Here is a 26,938-nt window from a genome sequence, read left to right as displayed (position 1 = left end):
ACTCTAGTGGAGTTAAAATCCTTGCTTTCTAGCCTGTTATGGTGTTTTTATTATCTAATTCTACCGACCATTTGTATTTTAAAATATATAGAATCCTTTAAAATAAGCTGTATGAACAGGAAATTACCTTTATTTTAGCTCCCCAGATTCTTTGATGAAAATTAACTACAACACATTAGATGGAACAGTCAATCGTCAAAGCTACTGTGCAAACTATGTGGTGCAGGATGGTCTGCCACTGTAAGTATATGTTTTTTATTTTGAAAACTTGTTGTTAGCTTTTGCTTACAGCATTTGCTAATGCTAATTCAATCTAGCGAAGAAAAAGAGTATCTAAGAAGGTTAAATCTATTGATCCTGGCGTATGCTCTATAAAGTGAAGAACTGAAATATCCCTTCATTAAGATTGTACCCAAAATATACCATAAGCTTAAGTGAAAACAGCATGTTTAATTGCTGCAATATGCTAATTTTATGCATTTTATAACAAAGGAAGGTATACTAAAAAGACATGAAACTTATTTTGGCAGGAATCCCATTGGTCGAACTGGATTGAGAGGCAGAGGCAGTTTATGCTTTTTTGGTCCAAACCATGCTATTCATCCTATAATAACACAGTATGTACACATTGATAATTTACATTTGCACCTACCATAGCTTATTGGCAAAAACAAAAAAGATGATGTTTGCGTATTAAGTAAATTTGTCTGCTTGAATTACCATATATAAATGATCTCATAATTATTTATTTTAATATAAAACTGTTATGAAGGTAGTTGCTTGTTTTTTAATAGCTTGATATAGTTTATTTCTTTAGAAGCAGAGTGTTGTACTGTGTTTACTATCGACAGAAGTAGAAATAAATAGATTGCTTGAAGAAGAGGCCAGCATAATTTCAAAAGTTTGTACTACAATGCATAGTTAGCCAATAAATGGTATCATTCCTAAAGTTACTGTACAGTATGAATGCAAAAAGCAGGTACATGGCCACATAGGCATTTTATGTAATCCATAGTAATAATCATAGTAATAATCAGCCCCATACTGGTCAAAGGAGTGGCTTTTGTATGAAGGAATGTACATTTTTTAAATTTATTTTCAGTTTTTATGTAGCACCAACATATTGCACATCTTCACAGAGTACATAAGTAACATTCACATGACAGTTTTCTTAAGCCACAATTTAATCATGTGTGCAAGTTGCCTTATTTATCAATTAATGCCAAGTTCTTAACAGTACAGCATATATCTGGGAAAATTGCTACCCTTCATTACTACCATGTTGGTAATATGCACTGTTTCACTGAAACACACACCAACAAATAAACACACACACACACACAGAAAAACATGTACACACACATTTTTTTCCTACAGATACTTATTCTTCTATGTCACACATTCTGATAACCTTATAGTTAAAGTCTATCTAAACCCAAAAACAAAAATAGAATATATTGCAGCTTACCAGTCATTAGACTGCAACTTCATCAGTTTTAATTTTTCAGGCTTTATTATTCTTAGCCCTTGTACACACGGTCAGTTATTCCGATGGAAAATGTCCGATCGGACCGTGTTGTCGGATAATCCGACAGTGAGTGGGCTCCAGACTGTTTCCGTCAGAATATCCGACGGACAAGGTTTGAGAGCTTGGCTATAAAACTTTCCGACAACATGATTCAGTTCCGATCGTGTGTAGCCTAGTCCGACAGACTAGGTGCCACGCATGCTCACAATAAAATTCTGAGACGGAAGCGCTCGGTCAGGTAAAACTACTGCATGTAATCGATATAGCACATGCAGCGGATTCTCTTTTTCTTTATAATGCTACAAGAATGAAGTTGTTTTGCTGCTCATATTCACACATACTTCTCCCAAACGTATTTCTTTACTCTTTTTCCTCATTTCATGAATACAATATTGTAATTCGTCACATCTCCCCAATCATTTTTTTGGTTTCTTGTTTTAAAATTTTGTGGTTGTTTTTTTTAATCAAGATCTCCTTTTTTAACAGTTTGCTCATCTTTGCAATTTTTTTGGTGTGTTTTGTGTGTCAACTTACCACAACACCATTATCTTTTTATTTTATTGGTTTCTTTTTTAATCTAGAGGAGGTTGTTTGGTGTTGGTGCCCCTTGTTATTAATTTGACTTTGTATTTTTGAAATGTACCTGCCTACTCACAAATAAACTGTCAATTTTGAAGTAAAACACATAGGCAAGTATTTCTTCAACCAAAAAAAACCTTTATTTAGGTGTCAGTAACAAATAAATAGGGAGGCAGCGCTGGAGAAACTGAGGAGATTAGCGAAGCCTTTGGCCCCCAGGGCACACATCAACTATTTAAATGCAAAAATTGGTGGGCAGAGGAGTACATATTTGAAGGAGAGCAGTCTGGTCCTGAAGTCCAAGAAACCCGAACAGCAGCAGATGACATCTATGTTCCCAGGCTGTGGTCCTACAAGAGGCTGCATCTTCTGTCAGACCAGACTGAACCCAGGTTATAACACTCTGGTCTTCCTTCCATGCTTCCTTCCAGGCTGTGGCTGTGGTGCTGGAGGTGTGGCAGAAGGAGGAGGAGGTACATGGTCCAAATCACACAAGTGTGTTGCTTGTGTGATTTGGCCCAACAACCCCTTGTTGATGGTGTGTATGATGAGCTCCTCACACAAGATCTGTTGCCCCTCCTCCATTTGCCGGAGTTTGCAGGCAGCCAAGGCGGCAAAGGCCTCTTGATATGTGGAGGTGACTTTGAGGACCGCTGAAGCCTCCCCGATGAGCTTCAGAGCCGACTCCTCCACATTCCTCCCCTTTCTGGCCCTTTTGTGTGGAAGGCGGAGGGGAGGGACCTGGGATTCAGTCAGGCCCCTCCGCCTGCCCAGCGCTTGGCTGCCGCTTACCCCTGCCTCCCCCTGGCTGCCACTTTCCACAGCCACCTCCTGGCTGCTGCATTCCACACCCTCCTCCTGGCTGAGGTCTTCCTGTGTATTAAAAAGGGACATAGTTTTAGTTTTTGGATCATCAAACACACACACAATTTTCAGCTCAAGACTGTTGCAAATTGTTAACAAATAGAAAAGACTATCATTCTGAGCCCAGCATTTTTCATTCTTGGCTAAAAAATGTTTTGGCCACTACTGTCTATTGATATGTGAAACACTTTTTCAAATCAGCAATTAGTGAGTAAAAATCAAGTTAACATCATTAATTTTTACTCCCAAAATATGTAGAACAATACTATACCTGGCTCAAGCTGGGCTCCTCCAGTTCTTCCTGAGTGGAAGGCCCAGGTCGGGCCTCGGAAGACTCAGCAGGGGTGGAATGTACTGTAGAAGGATGCATGGAAGAAAGGGTAGAGAGGGATTCCCTGACATCAGCCTGGTCTGACAAAAAATGCATCCTCTTGTAGTACCACAGCCTGGGGACATAAACGTTATCTGCTGCAGCTCCAGTTTGCATGGACTTCAGCACCTTCTTGTGCTCCCTCAAATATGTACTCCTCAGGCCACCAATTTTATTTTTTAAATAGGTGATGTCTGCCCTGGGGACCACCGGCTTCACAAACTCCAGCAGTTTCTCCATCGCTGCCTGCCTCTTTAATTTGTTACTGTAGTGTGGATGCGTAGCTTGCCACAGACAGGGCAGCTCCCTGTACTTATCGATGAACAGAGGGAGGAAACTATGGTCATTAAACCCATCCATATTCTCTGCAAGACACAACACAAGACAAACCCTAATGTCAGGCTAAACTCGACTAAATCTTGTCCCAATGCAGGCCTCAATCTAGAAGCAGTATAGGCTAGTGATGTACAAAGTTAAAAATTGTACCTTCGTTTGCACGATCGGTGCGTCAGCTTCTCCCTCTCTTCACAGATCGTACGTACGACACACGCGTGTTGCGTTTTATATACAGTGCGCATGCGTGAAACTCATCCCGCCCCTGACGTTCTTTCTAGACTATTCCCCGCCCCTTCTCTTTCGGCGCAGTGGGGAGAGCACATGGCGGAGACACAGCAGGAGCATGCTAATTCCACTAACGAGGAAAGCCCGGAGCCTGAAACGTCCTGATCCCGGAGAAGATTTAAGGCCTCAAATATGTCTTTTGGAGAGATATTGGAGATGGTGGACATAATGAAGAGGAACGACTATGATGGGAAGTATGGACATTACACAAACCCAAATATCAGAAAGGCCAAGATCATGACTGAAGTTGTGAAGAGTCTCCAGAAGAATTTTGGGGTATGACGATCCAAGGATCAACTAAGAAAACGCTGGTCAGACCTGAAACTGAGGGAGCATGATCAGTACAGAAGGATCAAGCGAGTTCTTCAAAAAAGTAAGTAGTTGTCGTGTGTTCATATTATTATTATTGCTTGCATACTGCTCCATGTGTTTTAATTTAATGTTGTACAGTTTAAAATGGCCACTTTCAAGTTCATGGGTTCAATCGTTCGTAATAAACATTGTTCGTCAGCCCACTCCAAAAATGACGTTTTGCAAACTTGCACTTGACTACATTTGTTCACACTACAGGTAAGTATTCCAGCTTTAGAAAGTGTCAAAAATAATGTTCTCACCTTTGAACTCTGCCAAAAAACACAATTGTACGACACTTCCAAGCAATGTTTCATATTAATTTTTCTTCCCTCTGTATGCTAAGTATTCCTTTTTTACATTCTCATAGGGGAGAGAAGACTCGGGACGTCTGAGGACACCAGGGACCCCACACCTCCCAAAGAAGGGGAAATACGAACACCAGAAGCAGGGGAGAAGGAGGAAGGAGAGATTGTTGAAATTGGCGAAATTATCACAACAGGTGAGTGTCGGAGACCACAGCTTCTGGTAAGCTAATCAATGTATGTCTGCATAGTTATAATACATGGTGTGTGTTTTTTTGTTTTTAGGTGATGTGGAAGAAGAATCGCATTTTACCAGTAAAGTGCCCAGATCCTCACTGGGGAGATAATGGGGTGCAATCGCGATTTAGAGAATATACAGAAAAACATCAATGATGTTCAACAAAAAATGAAGAACAACGTTGATGTTTTGGGGAGAGTCTGAAACACCCCAAACTAGCTAGCATCGTTTTTAAATTTTCACAAACACTTTTATATTTTTTAAAAAGCTAAATTTGGAAGATGCACACAGTGTGTCAACATGTACTATCTCCCATCATGGAGGATCAATTTACGTGTTTTGTGGGTGCAAACCCTTCCTTGCTACTAAAGTGGCTGAGATGAAGGGGTTGCACCCCCAAAACTTGTACATTGATACCCCATGATGGGAGATAGCACATGTTGACATTAGGGATGGGATCAGGAGGAAACTGGCCACTTTTTTATTCTCAATTTGTGTGCATCTTCCAAATTTGGCTTTTCCAGGGGTGACACCCATCTGATGAAGGCAATATCAGCACAGTTTGGACATACTCATGTCTAATATTGTCTTCACTTTTCAAAGTTGAACTTTGGAAGTTCCTGTGTTCTGTATGTTATGCTTTGATACATGCCTGTTTACACAAAAACGCCAAGTTATAAAAATGTTACCCAAAATAATGTTTTCTATACACCAAATATGTTGGTTTGTTGTAAAACCATTTTCTGAACGCACATGTGAATGTGCTTTGAGTAATAAAATAAATTATCAACAATGTGTGGCTTCCTTTTTCAATGCCCAAAAGCAGTATTTGTAGTAAAGTTGTTGTTTTCTGTGGCAATGGGTGTTATTTACTAAAGACAAATCCACTTTGCACTCCAAGTGCAGTTTCAAGTGCACTTTTGCAGTGCACTTGTAGTGCATAGTGGATGTGCCTTTAGTAAATAACACCCACAGTGATGTTTAAATTTCCCCAATCACGCCATTTTCATGACCCCACATATTTCTGCCATGGTGCTGAAAATGAGCAATATTTTTGTCAGTAATGCACTACATACATTACCAACAAAAACAAGGTGTGTGTGTAGCAGAGCCACAACATAAGAAGGTTATCTGAAGAAGAGACTGTCACCTCATCTCGCTCTGAACTTGGGTTTGCACTGTTGTAGAAAAAGGCCCAAAAAAAACAGCAAAAATACATAGGAGACACCTAAAACACAGCCAAGCAGTAAATGAAAACAAAGATTATTGGAGTTTCAAAGAAAAATTTATTTAAAAAAGGCCTCTCAGACATTGTCTGGCATATCAATGGCCCTCCTACCCACAAAGTACTCCATGTATTGGTTTCTGACCTTGCGGGAGCTTTGGGGGGGCAAGCCAGGACGAGCAGCTTCAAGGGCCGTGAGGTTGACATTTTCCATCAAGTCTGCATCAGGGCCAACTGAGGCCACATAGTTTGATGAATGTTTTTTCAAAAAATTGTGCAGAACGCAGCAGGCAAGCACAATGTGATTTAATTTATATTCCACCATGTGTATTGGTGTCAAAAATAGGCGGAACCGGATGGCCATTATCCCGAAAGTGTTCTCCACGACTCTTCTGGCTCTGGCCAGCTGGAAATTAAAGATCCTCTGATCCGGGGTGAGGGTCCTTATCGGGAAAGGCCGCATCAGATGGTTTGCCAGAGCAAACGCCTCATCCGCAACGAAAATGAACAGGAGTTCTTCTACATTCTCCTCTGGAGGTGGCAAGCCCAGACTGCCATTCTGGAGATGCCAGTAGAATTCCGTCCGTACGAACACTCCACCATCCGACATCCGGCCATTTTGCCCCACGACCACATACAGGAAGTCATAGGTCGCTGACACCACCGCCAACATCACGATACTATTAAACCCCTTGTAATTATAATAGTAGGACCCCGAGTTGGGGGGTGGGAGGATGCGGACATGTTTCCCATCAATTGTACCTCCACAATTGGGAAAGTCACAATGGCTGGTAAAGTGGGAGGCCACAGTCTGCCATTCCTGTGGCGTTGAAGGAAACTGTGGAGTCAAACAAGAAAAAAAATTTGTCATTTTGCACATAAACATTGCAAGCAGATTAAACACAAACATTTTTGGACAATATCAGTATAACATTTTGGGAAATGAGTATTTAAAGCCTAAAGTATTATCAGATTACTCACCCCCCCCCATCCCCCCCATCTGATGGCCCATTGCAAAAAATGAGGGGGGGGGGGGTGTTTTGGACAGGTAACTCTATCCACTTCATTGAGAGCTGAATGCATAAATAATGTGTGATACTTTGGCCAGCCCCTCCTTACTTGCACTATTGGCAGCCCACCGGACAGGTAAGAAGTGTCATAATACAAAAAAAGGAACAAATGGAAGCACATTGTGACATTCTGCTATTACCTATCAAGATAATAATAGGAGAAAAAAAATTTAAACTGTAGCATGTGAAAGTTTTGAGGCAGGCCCTTGTACTACATGCTTTGGTGAATTCATCCATAAATCTGACCAGAAAAAGGTAGGTATAGTGGGTATTGGGTTTGGCAAAGTCAGCAGCTAGAGGATTTCTATCAGCTGACCTAGCAGTTGGGTGGAGGGGGGTTCCTAATGAGTTTGGGCCAACCAAAAAAAAAATTCGGGCACTCTGCATGAATTTAAGCACACACATAACATTTGTACACATTTTAGGGGGTGTTTAGGGGAAAACAATACTATGGAGCTGACAAAATACATTGCTAAGTGACTAGACTATATGTTTATGGCCCCAGAAGAGCATGCTGGGGAAGTTAGTGAAGGCAAATATGCATGAAGGACAAAAAAGGAACTTGAAAAGCTTCCAGTATGCATGAGGACAAAGGGGCAAAGCATATCAATTAGAGCATATTGCAATCATGGTAATTAGGGAATGAGGAAAGAAATACAAGAAATTAGCAAACATTAAATACATAGAATGTGATGTTAAAAGAGAAAACTTACCGTCATATAGTCCTTCTGCAGGACCTGAATGATGGCAGAACAGGTCTCTGGAATAATGATTCCCAGAGCCTGGGGGGAGATGCCTGTTGAGAACTTGAGGTCCTGAAGGCTTCTCCCTGTCGCCAGGTAGCGCAAGGTGGCGATGAGCCTCTGCTCCGGAGTGATGGCTTGAAGCATGCAGGTATCCTGCCTGCTGATATAAGGGGACAGCAAAGCCAGCAGACAGTGAAAAACGGGGTCCGTCATCCAGAGATAACTCCTGAAATCATCAGGATTATTCTCCTGGATCTCACGAAGCAAAGGCATGTGCGAGAACTGGTCACGCTGGCGCAACCAATTCTTGGTCCACGAACTCCTCCTTGCCCTGTTCATGGACCAGGCTTGTGTCAAAGTTAAAAGCCCAACACCAAGCCCCTGCACAGCACAAAGTCTATGACGAGTACATACACAAAACATGGCTTGAAAACGGTTGGCTGGTCAGAACGGACAACAGAAAGCACCAATAAACAGCAAGGCCTGAAAGAACGAACTGAAAACCAGAATCAAGCAGACAATAAGCAATGCAAATCAAAGCGTACTATACCAAGATATAGTCCACAATGAGCAACAAATGCTAACTGACTACACACACTGATAAGCAGATATGCACCGACAAGCACAAACTGAAGAGCAGTAACGATCTGAAGCACAAATCTGAAAAGCACGAATCGTCTCTAACCAAACTTCTACTAACACACGATAAACACGAGATCAGCAGGAGCCCAAAGGGTGTCAGACGTGGTGCGGAACTTCCCTTTTCTAGTCCTGTCATACGCGGCTTACGTCACCGCGTTCTTGCCAACCAGAAATTCCGACAACTTAATCCGACCGCATGTATGCCGCACCACTTCCGGACTAAATACGTCAGAATTTATCCGACGGATTTGGTTGTCGGAATGTCTGACCGTGTGTACAAGGGCTAAGGATGACAAATTGAGACTAAAGACTAGAGACTCCTGCTCTCTAGCTCTCTTGCCACCTCCTCCCATGCTCGGCTGCAGGATTTCTTCAGAGCTTCTCCCATCCTTTCGAACTCCCTACCCCAATCTGTCCCAATCTATCCCCTAATCTATCCATCTTTAGACAATCCCTGGAAACCTTTCTCTTTAAAGAAGCCTATCCTGCTTCTAACTAATTCATGGTTTTACTTCCTCCATCAACTCATCCCCACAGCTATTACCTTTTGTAATGTATTACATTTTTGGATTTGAGTTTAGATATGCTATAACATGCTCAGTAGTCTTGTAAAAAATGTTTTCTTTCAATTCTATATTATTTTTAAAACCAGGTTGTACAAAAGTATTTGCTGGAATTAAAACACAATGGATAAACTTCTTTATTTTTATAGTTTACATTTAATATTTTACAGGTGGAAAAGAAACAAAGATGGCTCTGTTAGCAGAAAAAAGTCAAAGAAAATGCTAGAAGTTTTGGCCATTAAATACAACTCATCAGAGCACTGGGCTCTTCTTGGAGTAGGTTTCCATTTGTTTGTAAAAACATTAGTTATATAAAGAATATAAAAGTTATATAGAAGAAGGGAAAGAGAGGTACATAGCAGGAAATAGTGTAGAACAGTTTATTGAAAACGTCATCAATTCACAGCAAAAATGCACTCAAAGATATCCAAGGTGACAGATATATATTAGACCACCGAAGGGAAGTCCAATCCACGCTGGAGCCACTGGATGTCAAAGCTGCTACAGGACGTGGTGCAGAGATCCAGACAAACAACCGGGCAGCCCCCACAAGGAGAGAGCTGTCAGGAGAGCTGTCAAACCCTGGGACTCTGTAGCCAATGGGAATATGTTTTGATGCCTACTTCATCAGCCTAGCAACTAAGCTAACCTCTGGGAGTTTTATACTGTCTACAAGTATTCCTATAGTGTCCACTTCATAGATGTGGCCAGTTTCAATGGAGAAACAGTGTACTACAAAACTTTAAAATAAATAACTTAAAATGTGAAATTGAAAATGGTTGGTATCTTAGCTGACATAAAAGTATCTGTAAAATGTGGATATTATAAGAAGGTACATCATTGCCCACTATAATAATCACATCTGTTCATTTAGGGCAATGGTTCTTCACACAATAAAGTGTATTTGAATTGGATTATTTTATTTTAAGGTGACTATATAAAGTGTGCTTTGACAGTTCTTCCCTGTGCAGTACAGTTGAAACAACCCTGTAACTCAGCATAACGATCTTCCCAGCCCTTGTGTCAAATATCTCTAATACAGAGAAATTAAGTACAGGTCCAAAGGAATTAGACAATTTTAAATCTCTCTTTCATGAGAAGGCCTCTCACCTCAGTCATGCACAAATTACATTTCATAGTAACGCGATTCAGAAAAGTGAATGATGAATTGTATACCAGGTGCACAGTTATCTGAACCATTTTACATAAATAAATACATATATTACACAAATAGAAAAAGGGTTATACTAAACCTTATAGGGAAATGTGAAGGTTTGTAGCAATATTCATATAGGGACAGAAAATATCCAAATGTAACTTGTGTACAGGCGGTCCCCGGGTTACAAACAAGATTTGTCCTTAAGTTAATTTTGTTTGTAAGTTGGAACAGGTACATTTTCTAGGTGTAACTCCAGCCCAAAAAATATTTTTACGTTTTTTGGATGTCATAGGGAAGGGTTAACACCCCTGTAACATTTGTTTTGCTGTCTGTGCCCCTGTCCAGATTTCACCTCACTTTCTGTCCTTATGACAATTGGATTTTGAAAATTTTTGATTGTTGTGGAAACAAGGGTTAGTGATAAAGCTTCAGTGGGGACTAGGGATGGGCTTTATGTTCAGGTTGAACATGAGTTCGATTTGAACATTGGCTGTTCGCTCGTTCACCGAATAGGGAACAATTTTGGGTGTTCGCGACAAATTCGAAAGCCGCAAAACACCCTTTAAAAGTCTATGGGTGAAATCAAAAGTGCTAATTTTAAAGGGTATATGCAAGTTATTGTCATAAAAAGTGTTTGGGGACCTGGATCCTGCCGCAGGGGACGTGTATCAATGCAAAAAAAGTTTTAAAAACTGACTTTTTTGGGAGCAGTGATTTTAATAATGCTTAAAGTGAAACAATAAAAGTGTAATATAACAGAAGGCCTGGTAAGGAATTTAGGGGGACCCCCACGCATTTTTTTTTAACATTTTGATTCAGGGTTCCCCTGTGGGGAAATCCCATGCCGTTTTTATCAATGAACTTTTATGTGTATTGTCGGACTGCAAGTAGATTTAAATTACTTTTTTTCATTTAGAAATTTAATTTTGCTGTCAGACTGTTCTAAACACGGAAAACATGCACCCCTTTATAGGCATACTATAGACACCCCCCAGGTATGAAATTTAAAGGAATATTATACTTTTATTGTTTCACTTTAATCATTATTAAATTCACTGCTCCTGAAAAAACAGCTGTTTTTAAAACTTTTTTTTGCATTGATCCATGTCCCCTGGGGCAGGACCCAGGTCCCCAAACACTTTTTAGGACAGTAACTTGCATATAAGCCTTTAAAATGAGCACTTTTGAGTATTCCTGTTCCTGTCCCATAGACTTTAACGGTGTTCACATGTTCAAACAAATTTTTTGCCCGTTCACATGTTCTGGATGCGAACCGAACCGGGGGGTGTTCGGCTCATCCCTAGTGGAGACACCATTTTCCCCATGAGAACTCTTACAGGAGTAAATTTCCCTTCCTAGGGGTAGATTTCCTGTTATCTTCCTCCGTTTATAAGTAGGAGTCGTTTGTAAATCAGATGTTTGTAAGCCGGGGACTGCCTGTATTGATTATGAAAGGAATGTGGGTTATAACAGATTTTTACAAATAAAAATGATATACATTAATCTACAATCATTATTATTATATTTCTCTAAACAGGGTACATTGGAACCAGGAGACACACTACCACGTAAACTAAGGAAGATCTTAAAATACAGATTTCTAGATAAGTTTCAAGAACTGTTAAACAATAGCAATGAAGTAAGTGGAGAGCTACTGTAATTCACTTTGTGAATCCAAAGCTGAACAACCAGGCGAACAGCCAGGCAGGGCTAAACAACACAAAGTAAAAAAAAAAAAACATTATTTTTCTTTTTGTTTACAGCCAACATTTTTACCTACCAAATCATTTATTAATTCTGGTCAGCTGGTGGTCTGGTTAAGACACCACAGTCTGGTCCTGAATATCTCTGTCAACAGGCTGATTGGCTTGCAGTGCTGACCTTGAGTGCTGCTGCCCAGATTTTATAGGGGACCTTTTTGAAGATAGATTTAGGGACCCATGCTAGTTACATAAAACACGTTTAAGGATTTTCTGAAAATTGGTTTAAATAGTGTTTTTTATTTCTGCCTAGAGTTCCACATTAAAGTCTGTCAAGCCCAAAAATGTATTTTTTTTAAATATAGGATACAGTAGAGAAGGGGTACCCAGGGCTCTATTAGAGAGATTTTACTTGAATTCCTCTTCTGCTAACAACACTTTGCCAGAAGGCAATTCTCAAACAGCAACTTGCCAGAAAAAACAAAACAAAAAAACATTTATTTATTAGAGCAGGGGAGGGCTAGAACTTTTGTGATCATTATTGATGTCTGTGTAAAAACCTGGCAGGGGTTCTAAACTTTCTGCACTCGATCCAAAATGAATAAGAAAATGTTTTCAGGAGGAAATTTCTTAGATATTTTGGTAATACTGCTGCCCCCAAGAGGTTTGTACACTAACATCCAAAAAGTATTACATCAACCAGCATATTATCCCACATCCAACCATCATGCCTCAATTTTTGCTTGTGACCTAAAAGTTTGAATGCCTTTTTCTCAGCTCTGTAAATTTTCTCTTGCATCAAGATATTGATATAAATAGATATTTTTCTTTGGTAAATTCAATCAAGACTTCAAACATTCTGTTTGAGCTCATCTCTTTGCAGTAGCTATCCGCATTGGTGTTACCTCATTGGCGCATTGGTGTCGTTACCTCATTACCGCATTGGTGTTACCTCAGCAACAGAGGCTATACCATTGACCTAGCTTTTTATCACCCCTATTAAGGCTAATTGTTCCACATGGCTTGTGCTGCTGGTTCCTATTGGGAAAAAGTCCTTTTGCCCATTTAAATGTTCTTTTTCATAATTTGTAAAATTATGTAGTTACTAAACAGCCAGATAGTCTAACTGTGACTATCACATCCCAGGCACACCTAAGTTGTTCTCAACATTGTTAGTTAGGGGCGTATCATTCCATCAGGTAGTAGTTTCCTGTTTAGGAAGACCGGGCTAATTCTTGGTGTCCTTTTCCCCTCATCAGGTTGATTTACATACTTGCCTTTATACCCCTTTTGCAACTAGCCTTTATCAGGTATCAAAGCTTTGTACTTCCTTGCAATAGATTCCACATCTGCTGGAACTTTAAGTTGCTGTTGCCCACCCCTCATTTGATTTTGGATGTCCCAAAATGTCTAAAAATTATTATTCTTCTGTGTCCCTCATTGGACAATAAGAAAAACATTTGTTTGTACTTACCATAAAATTTTATTCTTGAAGTCAATTGCCCACTAAACCTCAGGTATGATGGTTGGATATGGAGGTTGGCTTTGCCAGACTTCCTGAAGGCAGTGGAATAGCCCAAATGTCTAAGAATTAAGAATTCTCCTGTGTCCCTTAATGGATTTCAAAATACAATTAGCAAAATTATACATGGATAATGTATATGTGATGTGTGAGAGCTTTTTTCTCTGGCATTCTCCTGCCAGTAGTGTTTTAAAGTCTGTTCTTAAAACACAGAGAGGGAAGAGGCTGAAGACATGGAGTTCAGCTCTATAATGTTACTTATACAGCTGCCAAGTGAGATTTTAATCACTAATATGAGAAAAATGAATTAAATGTCTGGCTTGTTGCACATGTGTAAACTTTATTATATAAGTCTCTAATGTAGCAGAAGACAAACAAAAACTATTGTACTGAGTTACCTTAGTCAGAGCAAACAGACCTGTATTGACTATTATACTTGTTCTATGAATTAATTTTAGGTATATAAAGGGTATGTTGATGACCCAAGAAATACAGACAACGCTTGGATGGAAACCACTGCAGTTAGCCTGCACTTTGATAGACAAGATGATCCTATACTACTAGAGTTAAAGCAAGTAAGAACTTTTTTTTTATATGCTTTAACATAATATCAATATTTACCAAAAATAATATCCTAGTTAGTTAACATATTTTTAAAGGGTAGGTAAACAATAAATGTATTTACATTTTTTTCCCCTTGGCATGTTAATTTCACTTTGCTTTAAAAAAAAAAAGGCCTGGATTCTCTCCTAAATGTACATAATAGAACTATATGCTAACATTCTATAGGTAAAGTTGATCCAGGGAATATCTGATTGCCTCTTGGGGGATCAGGAAGGAATTTTTTCCCCCACTGGAGCAAATTGGATCATGCTTTGCTGAGGTTTGTTGCCTTCCTCTGGATCAACTGTGGGTATAGAATTCTGTGTATAAGATTGTATGATTTTTTTTTCCCTTTTTATTTGTTGAGCTAGATGAACTTGTGTCTTTTTTCAACCAGACTATGTGTAAAAAATTACCTGTTGATCTTGGCAGAAAACTTGTGAGCAGAGAATTTCCTGTGCTCATTGCCTCTGCTGAATCAGCTAGCCTTGTTCCTAACCATCTTTGAAGAGGAGAGGAGGATATGTTTATGCTAATGTCCTAGAGTGACATCAATGCTTCTCCATGAATACAGTATGGTACAGTATCTCACAAAAGTGAGTACACCCCTCACATTTTTGTAAATATTTTATTATATCTTTTCATGTGACAACACTAAAGAAATTACACTTTGCTACAATGTAAAGTAGTGAATGTACAGCTTTTATAACAGTGTAAATTTGCTGTTCCCTTAAAATAACTCAACACACAGTCATTTGTGTCTAATTCACTGGCAACAAAAGTGAGTACATCCCTAAGTGAAATGTCCAAATGGGGCCCAAAGTGTCAATATTTTGTGTGGCCACGATTATTTTCCAGCACTGCCTTAACCCTCTTGGGCATGGAGTTCACCAGAGCTTCACAGGTTGCCACTGGAGTCCTCTTCCACTCTTCCATGACTGGGATGACAGCCATGCAGACCAATTTGATGCAGTTTACAGCGTATGGTCTGAGAACGGTTAGGCTGACCCCCCCCCACACCCCTTCAATCTCTGCAGCAATGCTGGCTGCACTTGCACACCTATTTCCTAAAGGCAACCTCTGCATATGATGCTGAGTACGTGTACTGAACTTCTTTGGTCGACCATGGCGAGGCCTGTTTTTTTTTTCAAATAATTTTTATTGGGAGATAAAACAATACAAAGGCACATATAAAAAGAAAAATACAGATCCAATGCATTTTCTTGAGATACCGTGAGATACAAAAGTACGTTCAATAACAGCAAAGACAGGGATAACATAGTCCAAAAGGGACCAAACTGGATGGATCAGTGTGTCTGTCTTGAACCCTAACAGTAGCAGGCGCTATAGACAGGCTCAAAAATGATCTAAGGCCTAGCCAGGAATTATCAAGTAAGTTCTTGAAACTAAATAAAGAAAATAAGGGGAGGGGAAGAAAGAAAAAAAAGGAGGGGGAGGGAGGGAGGGGAGGAAGGGGGGAGGAAGGGGATTGGCAAGGTATAGAAAGTTCCGCTGAGAATGGTTCGTTGGTAGTGTCCATAGAAAAAAAGTCCTGGAGAAGAGCTTCGAGAGGACCGAGCCTATGGATGAGGTCAGATAGTAATATCAGAAGGTGCAATCAGAAGGTGTACGACCTGTTGTATGTATGTAAAAAAAAAAATCAAAAAGTACAGGAGTGAGCAGCCACTACATCAAACTTGCCATACGACCTGAGAGAACTTGGAAGTCAGGAACAAGGTGGCAGGGGAAACTTCAGCGTAGAGTGTTGCGGTGGCGATGATCCGGAGCCGAGGCCCGAAAGCGTTTAGGGGAGTCCTTCCTAGGGCTCCTCTGATCCAGAGAGCGGTGGAGGTAGATTTGGAAGGCGTGGCTGGAGACAAGTCCGACCGAAGAGACCGCAGGAATGCTTCCGCTTCCGATGGGTCCTGAAATGAGAGTTGTTCCCCTTTTGGGGATTTAAGTCAAAGTACAGCAGGGAATGCCAGAGAGAATTTAATTTGTAGTTTGAAAAGTTCAGAGCAAATCGGTTGGAAAGCTTTGCATTTTTTGGATACTTCAATGGAATAGTCTGTGAAGATCAAAATTTTGACGCCATCAATATGTAAGGAAGGTGATTGCCAGAATTTTTGAAGAATAAGGGCTTTGTCCGCATAGTTCAGATATTTGGAAATGATAGGGTGGGGGGATTTGCGGTCCACATTAAATGATCCCATACGGTGGGCCTGTTCCACCGTGAAGGGTCCCGTGAGACCCATGGCTTCTGGAATGCGTTTAGTGCAGAAGTCATTCAGATTGGCTGTGGGGAGCGTCTCAGGAACACCTACGAACCGCAGGTTGGAGCGTCTGGATCTGTTCTCCAAATCATCTAATTTCTGGATAATATATTGGTTAGTTTTTTCCTGTGATTGTTCTGCAGCTTGGGACTGATATAATTCATCTTCCACCTCAGAAACTCTGTGTTCTAATTCATTCAGCCTGGTTGTATGCTCTGTAAGTTGAGCCTTAATTTGTTTCAGCCCAGCATGTATGGCTTTCTCCACCGATGCTGCAATCATGGGATATAACAGGGCTGCCACTGCACGAGCAATGCGGCTGGTATGCCCATCTTCCCCTTGGGAGGGTGGCTGAATGTCCTCAATCTGGGTTGGGGGAGGTAGGAGAGCATGCCCATGGAGCAGGGATGGAGCAGTGGATGTTAGGGATGCATGGGAGGCGACCCCGCTTACCTCCATGGCCGCATCTGGATTCTCCGCCGGAGATGCCTGAGGAGCTGGAGCGGAGCAGGCCGAAGCCGGGGGCTCGATTTGCGGCTGGTCTGGAGGTGCCGCCGTGGCCTCGTACGAGTGCACTTTTTTCCACAAAACGATCATAGCAGCAGGGGGAACGTCAGGAGGCACCCGGAGCCGAGTAAGAGGCATGGGGGCCGCTAAGGCAGGCTTTCGATGCTGGTTTGTGGGGCTCTGCAGCGGGAGCTAGGCTATGGCGCAGCTAGCTCATGCGGCGCCGGAACCGGAAGTACAAGGCCTGTTCTGAGTGGAACCTGTCCTGTTAAACCGCTGTATGGCCGTGCTGCAGCTCAGTTTCAAGTTCTTGGCAATCTTCTTATAGGCTATGCCATCTTTACGTAGAGCAACAATTATTTTTTTCAGATCCTTGGAGAATTCTTCACCATGAGGTGCCATGTTGAACTTCCAGTGACCAGTATGAGAAAGTGAGAGTGATAACACCAAATTGAACACAGCTGCTCCCCATTCACACCTGAGACACTGTAACACTAACAAGTCACATGACACCGGGGAGGGAAAATGGCTAATTGGGCCCAACTTGGACATTTTCACTTAGGGGTGTACTCACTTTTGTTGCCAGTAGCTTAGACATTAATGGCTGTGTGTTGAGTTATTTTGAGGGGGCAGCACATTTACATTGTTATACAAGCTGTACACTCACTACTTTACATTGTAGTAAAGTGTCATTTCTTTAGTGTTGTCACATGAAAATATATAATAAAATAAATAAAAAAAATGTGAGGGTTATACTCACTTTTGTGAGATACTGTATGTGAGTGTTGTCACCTAGAACAGGAAATGTGTTACTGGCAGAATCACCAGGCGAAAATAAAAGGTAATAAAAGGTAAAGATACACTTTAGTGCTACAACTGTATGGCCAGTAGGCTTACTAGTGAATACTGCCAGGGACCTGTCATCTCATAGGTACATAAAGATTTAATAATTAGGGGTCTTCCTATGCAGCATCTGTTAAAGAAAAGGCTTTTGGTTCTTTGTGAGTGGATGTCCTCAGTAGAATTCCTACTCTCAAATAAGGCTTGATATTTGATTCCCATGATTAAAAAGGATCAATAGACAGAATACAAAGAGATGTTATTACTATTGTGGATTCTAAGCACAGATGGTATAAAATGATTTAAAATCTAATTTACCTAGTTAGAAGCACCATAATAATTGCTGATTTTCCATTACATATGAACAGGGGGGAATAGATTGTTTTTAGCTTATTTTGCGACAAACTTTCGCCAAAGCAAAAACTCTGAAGTTTGGCCATTGAGTATCTTTTTATTTTTTATTTTTTAAGGGGGGTGTATGTAGGCAAGTTTAGTTCATTTAAATTCTAGTATTGGGATTTTACATTTGTTTTGTACTATCACTTTCTGAAAAAATAAACCATACAATATATAAGTTAATGATCCATTTTTGGAAGAAGAAAATTTCCAGGATAGTTGAAAAGAACTTACAATATCATCTGGAGCCATTTAAAGCCAATGTTTCCCTTTAGGAACCACCAAAATCAATCATTTCACCCTTCCCTATTGACTCCAAGGCATTTAAACTAAAAAGCTAAATTTAGTTGAACTATTTTGATTTTTGCCAAGATTTTATAGAAATTAAATCTCCCAGTTTCACTTATTACTGCATATGATATATTTATTAAGGTGATGAATGGATTTACTTTAAATTATGCCTTTCATAATTGTATGTAGATTAAAACTGCTGGCTTAGAGATATTTTAAGGGACTTCGTTGACCACAGTATAGAATTCACATTGCTTAAGAATTGTATTGATTGGATTAAGATTTTGATCATGTTAGAAACCGTGAAATCAGACCGAGACAGAAGTACAGTTAAATCACACTTGTTTAATAATAAAAGTAAAAAGAACAAAACGTAGTCAAAACATTATTCTACACCATTCATCGAATCACTCGAGTGCTCATGAACTTTATATGGATGCTCATAATTATTTTTTCACACTTGTCAGAGGGAGTGTGTCCTTGTGCTTTTTGTCTTTTATGCTTTATTTTTATAATATGATATGAGGCACATTGAATTTTGGTAGGCGTAGTGTATCTTTGTAAAGATCATTTGTTGCACACTATTGAGGTGACACTTAGCAGGTCACTGTGTATGCACTTCACTATTGATTTAGTAGTATTAGAGCACCGCTGTTTATTCCACTTTCTTGAGAGGTATAAATTCATATATATGTAGTGATAACATTGCCAAAGTTTAGTAACCGGAACAGATAGTCAGCCAAGCCAGAAGTCTGGGATAAATGTAGTGGAACAGCAAGCAGGATCTGGAGACAGAAGGGATGTCAGCCAAGAAAGTCTTTAAACAGGAACGCAGGAGATAGTCTCTGTGATGTTGACCAAAGCAAAGGCAGATATCCTCTGGGCTTTTATTCAAGGATAGTGATCACATGAAGCCACTTATTATCACATGTTTTTTTGGATCCTTTTGAATCATAATTATAACAGAAATCACCCAAATGACCCTGATCAAAATTTTACATACCCTAGAATGTTTGGCCTTGGTACAAACAAATAAGGTGCCACACACAGGTTAAAATGACAATTAAAGGTTAATTTCTCACATTTGTGGCTTTTTAAATCACAATTAGTGGCTGTGTATAAATAGTCAATGAGTTTGTTAGCTCTCACATGGATGCACTAAGCAGGCTAGATACTAAGCCATGGGAAGCAGAAAAGAACAGTCAAAAGACCCATGTAACAAGGTAATGAAACTTTAAAAAGATGGAAAAGGATATCAAAAGATATCCAAAGCCTTGAATTTGCCAGTCAGTACTGTTCAATCATTTAATAAGAAGGGGAAAATGTGGGGATCTCTTGATACCAAGCCAAGGTCAGGTAGATCAAAAAAGATTTCAGCCACAACTGCCACAGGAATTGTTCAGGATACAAAGAAAAACCCACATGTGACCTCAGCATGGATGCCTTCACTTGGATGCCCTAAGCAGGCTAGACACTGAACCATGAGGAGTTAGAAAAGAACAGTCAAAAGACCTGCATAGCAAAGTAATGGAACTTTATAAAGATGGAAATGGATATAAAAAGATACCCAAAGCCTTGAATATGTCAGTCAGTACTGTTTAATGCTTTATTAAGAAATGGAAAATTCGGGGCTCTTTTGATACCAAGCCAAGGTCAGGTAGACCAAGAAAGATTGCAGCCACAACTGGTTGAAGAATTGCCCAGGATACAAAGAAAAACCCACATGTAACTTCAGGAAAAATACAGGCTGCTCTTCAAAAAAATGGTGTGGTTGTTTTTAAGGAGCACAATTCAACCATACCTGAACAAAAAGAGCTGCATGGTTGAGCTGCCAAGGAACCCTTTACTGTGCCAATACCACAAAAAAAGCCCAATGAGGCATGTCAAGGTGTTTTTGGCCATATTATAACAAGGCTTTTTTGTGGAACTCATGCAGTAAAGGCTTCTTTCTGGCAACTTGACAATGCAGCTCTTTTTTGTTCAAGTATCATCGTATTGTGCTCCTTAAAAACAACCACACCATCTTTTTCCAGAGCAGCCTGTATTTTTCCTGAGGTCACATGTGGGTTTTTCTTTGTATCCTGAACAATTCCTGTGGCAGTTGTGGCTGAAATCTTTTTTGATCTACCTGACCTTGGCTTGGTATCAAGAGATCCCCAAATTTTCCACTTCTTATTAAATGATTGAACAGTACTGACTGGCATATTCAAGGCTTTGGATATCTTTTTATATCCTTGTCCATCTTTGTAAAGTTTCATTACCCTGTTACACAGGTCTTTTGACTGTTCTTTTCTGCTTCCCATGGCTTAGTATCTAGCCTGCTTAGTGCATCCATGTGAGAGCTAACAAACTCATTGACTATTTATAAACAGCCACTAATTGCGATTTAAAAAGCCACAAATGTGTGAAAATAACCTTTAATAGTCTGTAAACTTTTGATCAGGGCCATTTGGGTGATTTCTGTTATCAGTATGATTTTAAAAGGAGCCAAAAAAACAATGTGATAATAAATGGCTTCATGTGATCACTATCCTTGAGTAAAAGACAGTTTTTTGGCATGATTAGTCATATTTTCAATATAAATGCCAAAATGTCACAATTTCTGCCAGGGTATGCAAACTTTCGAACACAACTATCTATCTATCTATCTATCTATATATATATATATATATATATATATATATATATATATATATATATATATATATATATATATATATATATATATATATATATATATATATATATATATATGTGTGTGTGTGTGTGTGTAATACCAAAAACTCCACCAGTGAGACCTTTCCATTCTTCTTAACCAGGTGGAGGTAGACACTCTAGCTAGGCTAATAGGCATAGTAAGAACATTTTGAATTGATGGCTACAAAAAATCAGCAGTAAAGGAAGTCTTCATTAAAACGTTTCACTTATTTTCTGTTCCAAGAATATTTGCATTTGCCAATGGATGGTTTATTTCAATTGTAGGAGAGCCAATGCTAATGTGAATAAATTAAAATTAGTTAGTTAGCCTATAAAGTATTTCTTTATTTTTTCTTTCAGAATATTCAAAGTAATGAACAAGAAATATCTGTCCGCTGGCAAGTTGTAGACCAGAAGATACCCCTTTATGCAAATCACAAAGACATTCTTCAGAAAGTAGTAGATTGTTATAATGCGTATTATTAATAAACAGCACATGCTTTAGCTTGGAGCTTTCCTTTGATGTGCTGCCTAATATATACAGTACCACCAACTTTCTGATGCCATTGTAAGGAGATAATCAATGTTATTCACTTAACCTGTCAGTAGTCATAAAGGTATGGCTTGCTTAGCGTATATTCTATTAAACTTTTTAGGATCCCACATGTTACAGCATTAGGCATTTATGGCTTTGAAGCGTTGTAACTATTTGTTAGCAAATCATATTTACAGTATAACATGTAAAATAAAATTGTTAATGACATTCCTGGGTGCTCTTGCTGGGATGTTTGTTTTTTGCAATCATTCACTCCACCATTCTAGGGCTCAAACATTTTCATAAATTGATCATATTCAGCGTCCATTGCAGACTAGAAATGCAACTCTTCAAAAAGCCTCAGCTTCTATAAGCATCATTTTTTTTTAAGATTCCTTTATTGAATTTTCATGTGGTATACATAAAAAAAAGCAATAAATTAAGTACAACACAACCCATCTTTGCCTCCAACACCTCAATAAAAGTGATAATAGTACAAAGAATGATGGTAGATATCACGTTACACAATATGTAGGCGTAACAAGCTATAACATGTCAGAGTAACGTTACAAAAGCAGAAATACCAAAGATTCATAGAGTTCCAGAGTCTGATGATGTCAGGGTAAGAGGGCTGGATACCCAATTATGCCACAGTTTGTCAAAGAGATGAGGTTTCTTTCTGAGTTCAAAAGTAAGTTTATACAGAGGCAGATCTTCGTTTATCATCTGGATCCAAGTAGTCAAAGTAGGGCAAGTCATACCTTTCCAAGATAGGAGTATAGTCTTTTTTAGCAAAGAAGTATTATATATGTAACAAACGTTTACTATAAGTAGGAACAGTTAATTCTCCAAAGACACCTAACAAACCATTTTTAGGGTACAGAATATTAGGTAAACCCAGAGCAGTAGATAACTAACTATAATAATAAGATGACTAAAATGCATATACAATAGGAGAAAACCAAAAACAGTGCTCGAAGTCAGCCTCATTCCCACAGCCCCTGAAGCACTCAGATGCAGGGCATAAGCCCATCTTACACATTCAAAAGGGAGTGAGGTGACTCTGGTGAAACACTTTTGTTTCCCAACAGTGTGTGTGTGTGTTTTTTTTTTAAATTGTACACTTTCTTTGTGAAATGGAAGGGTACTTTTGTACCCCTTTACCATTTCAAACGGGGGGCGGGATCTGGGGGTCCCCTTGTTAAAGGGGGCTTCCAGATTCTGATAAGCTCCATGCCCGCTGACCCCCACAACCACCGGCCAGGGTTACGGGGATGAGGCCCTTGTCCCCATCAACATCCTCCCAATGTTGAGGGCATGTGGCCTGGCACGGTTCAGGAGGGGGGGTGCTCTCTCACCCCCCTCTTTTTCTGCAGCCCGCCAGGTTGCGTGCTTGGATAAAGTGTCTGGTATGGATTTTTGGGGGGAACTCATGGCATTTAAAAAAAAATAATTGGCGTGGAGTTCCCCTTAAAGTCTGGTATGGATATTTGGGGGGAACCCCACGTAATTTCTTTTTAAATTTGACGCGGGGTTCCCCTTGATATACATACCAGACCTGAAGGGCCTTGCAATTGAATTTGGGGGAACCCCACACTTTTTTTTATCAATGACTTTCGATGACTGTTCTCTGTTTTACGTGGAGCTGACAATTCATTATAGCTGCGAGTGCCTTTAAATGACTTTTTTTCCTGTAGAAATGACACTTTGTGCAGGGACAGTTCTAAGCACGGGAAACATGCGACCCTTTACAGGCATACTATACACACCCCCAGGTATGAAATTTAAAAGAATATTACACTTTTATTGTTTCACTTTAAGCATTATTAAAATCACTGCTCCCGAAAAAACAACCATTTTTAAAAGTTTTTTTTGCATTGATACATGTCCCCTGGGGCAGCACCCAGGTCCCCAAACACTTTTTATGACAATAACTTGCATATAAGCCTTTAAAATTAGCACTTTAGGTTTCTCCCATAGACTTTTACAGGGTGTTTCGCGGCTTTTCGAATTTGTCGCAAACACCTAAAATTGTTCGCTATTCAGCGAACAGGCGAACAGGCAATGTTCGAGTCGAACATGAGAATGAAGCTCATCCCTAGTGTAGTACAGTAATCCTCTAAGAAGGAATAACAATATATAAGATTAAAAAATTAATAAATGTACATTATGTTGCAACAACATCACCTAATTTATTATGTGGGGCATACCACAGCATAGCATTTGGCACGTATGGCTCCTCGGCGAGCACTGGAGCAAACAGGGAGGACAAGATCAAGATCTCAGCAGGTCACTTCAAAATAACTGCTCTATATCAAAAGAATTGCCATAAAAACCATCATCGCAAAATCAATTGTAACTGGAGAGGGATTGTACAGATTCTTATATTCCTGAAGCCGAGAGTTCTCAAAATGTAAGCACATCTCCTCTTTGCTCTTTATAGTGCCGATAATTAGGCCTTGTATAGAGGACAAAGATCATATACGAACAGTCAAAAGCATACATTTGTAAACAAAAATTGTACTTCAAGTGGCTTGGCCAGCTGGAATACTCACACGTTGGGTGTTTCATCCATGTCTAACTAAGTTCTTATCTTAGGCCGCGTACACACGGGCGGACTGTTCGCTCAACTTTGTCCGCTGAACAGTGTTTCAGCGGACAGTCCGCTCGTGTGTGGGGCTTCAGCGGACAGTTTCAGCGGACAGTTTGACGAACAAAGTTTTTCGGAAATTCAGAAAAACTGTCCGCTGAAACTTGGTTTGAGCGGACAGTCCGCCCGTGTGTAGGCCACTTTCGAAATGAGCAAACTGTTCCCGCTCGGAGAAAAGTCTGCTCATTTCGAGCGCGTCTCCAGGTAGGCGGGGCCCGCGAAGGAGACGTCGCGGGCCCCGCCGCCTGGTATGGACTTAAAGGGGAACCCCAACGCCGAAAAAAATCGGTGTGGGGTCCCCCCAAAGTCCACAACAGACCCTTGTCCGAGCACGCTACCCGGCCGGCCAGGAAAGGGGGGCGAGCGAGCGCGCCCCCCCTCCCGAGCCGTACCAGGCCGCGTGCCCTCAACATGGGGGGTGCCTTGGGGAAGGGGGGGCCGCGCGGCCCCCCACCCCAAAGCACCTTGTCCCCATGTTGATGAGGACAAGGGCCTCTTCCCGACAACCCTGGCCGTTGGTTGTCGGGGTCTGCGGGCGGGGGGCTTATCGGAATCCGGGAGCCCCCTTTAATAAGGGGGCCCCCGGATACCGGCCCCCCACCCTATGTGAATGAGTATGGGGTACAATGTACCCCTACCCATTCACCTGTAAAATAAAAGTACCCAAAAAAAAAACACAACACACGAGATAAAATATTTTATTGCACAGCTCCGGGGGTCTTCCGGGGTCTTCTCGCCGGACTCCTCCGCTATCTTCTTGTAGCTCTTTTGCTAGCGGAGGAGTCCGGCTTTCTTCCTCCCCGCCGCCGGCCTCTTCTCCCGACTTCGGGGGTCTTGTCCCCCTCTTCGGTTCTTCTGCCGGGCCACCGCGCCTTCTTATAGCTCTTTTGCAGGCGGTGGCCCGGTCTTCTGTCGCCGCCGCCTTCCGTTCTTCTGCCGGGCCACCGCGCCTTCTTATAGCTCTTTTAGAGGCGGTGGCCCGGTCTTCTGTCGCCGCTGTCGCCTTCCGGTCGCCTTCCGTTCTTCTTCTTGTTGTTGTTCTTCTTCTTCTCCAGGAGATGTTGACACGTCGCTCTCTCCGGCCGGAATGCCAGAGCCGCGCTGTGTGGCCACTTATATAGTGACAATGGGGCGGTGTCACATGGTATATGTCACATGGGTTGGTCACATGGTGACCCCGCCCCCTTACGATGTCATAGTCCTCATGTGACATCAACCCATGTGACCAACCCATGTGACATATACCATGTGACACCGCCCCATTGTCACTATATAAGTGGCCGCACAGCGCGGCTCTGGCATTCCGGCCGGAGAGAGCGACGTGTCAACATCTCCTGGAGAAGAAGAAGAAGAAGAACAAGAAGAAGAACGGAAGGCGACCGGAAGGCGACAGCGGCGACAGAAGACCGGGCCACCGCCTCTAAAAGAGCTATAAGAAGGCGCGGTGGCCCGGCAGAAGAACGGAAGGCGGCGGCGACAGAAGACCGGGCCACCGCCTGCAAAAGAGCTATAAGAAGGCGCGGTGGCCCGGCAGAAGAACCGAAGAGGGGGACAAGACCCCCAAAGTCGGGAGAAGAGGCCGGCGGCGGGGAGGAAGAAAGCCGGACTCCTCCGCTAGCAAAAGAGCTACAAGAAGATAGCGGAGGAGTCCGGCGAGAAGACCCCGGAAGACCCCCGGAGCTGTGCAATAAAATATTTTATCTCGTGTGTTGTGTTTTTTTTTTGGGTACTTTTATTTTACAGGTGAATGGGTAGGGGTACATTGTACCCCATACTCATTCACATAGGGTGGGGGGCTGGTATCCGGGGGCCCCCTTATTAAAGGGGGCTCCCGGATTCCGATAAGCCCCCTGCCCGCAGACCCCGACAACCAACGGCCAGGGTTGTCGGGAAGAGGCCCTTGTCCTCATCAACATGGGGGACAGGGTGCTTTGGGGGGGGTTTGCGCGGCCCCCCCTTCCCAAGGCACCCCCCATGTTGAGGGCACGCGGCCTGGTACGGCTCGGGAGGGGGGGCACGCTCGCTCGCCCCCCTTTCCTGGCCGGCCGGGTAGCGTGCTCGGACAAGGGTCTGTTGTGGACTTTGGGGGGACCCCCACGCCGATTTTTTTCGGCGTTGGGGTTCCCCTTTAAGTACATTCCAGGCGGCGGAGCCCGCGACGTCTCCGTCGCGGGCCCCGCCTACCTGCACACGCGCTCGAAATGAGCGGACTGTTGCCTCGTGTGTGGGCGAGTCCGTTCATTTCAAAAGTTGCGCGGACTTAGTACGACGAACAAAGTTTGCCGTATTTGTCCGCTCAAAAAGTGCCGTGTGTGGGCGTGTTCGTTCATTCAAAAGTTTGAGCGGACTGTTTGACGAACTTAGTTTCGGCAGACAGTCCCCGCGTGTGTACGCGGCCTTAGTGTTCTCACAGTAATAAAACTTTATCACCATTCTTTTTCACAACGATTTGCCTCTTTCATAGATGTTTTATTACGTCCAGTAGTCACATGGTCCATGGCTACCTCAAGCTTTAGTACCAGTTGCCACTTCAAATGTTTAATGTTGCAGCACACTACATAAAGACCAACCTTTACTTGCCAACTTACTATGTGATCATAAAGGACCCTCATATGCAGGTATTTCACTGGTAGAGATGGCCTTGCGGTTCGCCCGGTGGTCGG

At 41.5% G+C, this 26,938-nt stretch overlaps 1 protein-coding gene across 1 annotated transcript in view; it reads left to right on the top strand.

Annotated features, from left to right (window-relative positions):
* Positions 1 to 21,586, top strand: part of TRPM2 (transient receptor potential cation channel subfamily M member 2) — a 406,419-nt gene extending 384,833 nt beyond the window's left edge. Inside the window, exons 29-34 of the mRNA XM_077448652.1 lie at positions 139 to 240; positions 531 to 617; positions 9,273 to 9,378; positions 11,799 to 11,900; positions 13,942 to 14,058; positions 21,451 to 21,586. Of these exons, the coding sequence (XP_077304778.1) occupies positions 139 to 240; positions 531 to 617; positions 9,273 to 9,378; positions 11,799 to 11,900; positions 13,942 to 14,058; positions 21,451 to 21,576 (640 nt within the window). The 3' untranslated portion in view covers positions 21,577 to 21,586. The remainder of the gene's footprint in view (positions 1 to 138; positions 241 to 530; positions 618 to 9,272; positions 9,379 to 11,798; positions 11,901 to 13,941; positions 14,059 to 21,450) is intronic.
* Positions 21,587 to 26,938: the final 5,352 nt, after the last annotated feature.

The sequence above is a fragment of the Lithobates pipiens genome, unplaced genomic scaffold (genome assembly GCF_037356315.1).
Source record: "Lithobates pipiens isolate NorthernLeopardFrog02 unplaced genomic scaffold, aLitPip1_a1.2 Scaffold_22, whole genome shotgun sequence".
NCBI classification, from domain to species: domain Eukaryota; kingdom Metazoa; phylum Chordata; class Amphibia; order Anura; family Ranidae; genus Lithobates; species Lithobates pipiens.
Note: the sequence above shows the minus strand (reverse complement) of the source record. Positions and strands in the feature narration are given on the sequence as shown.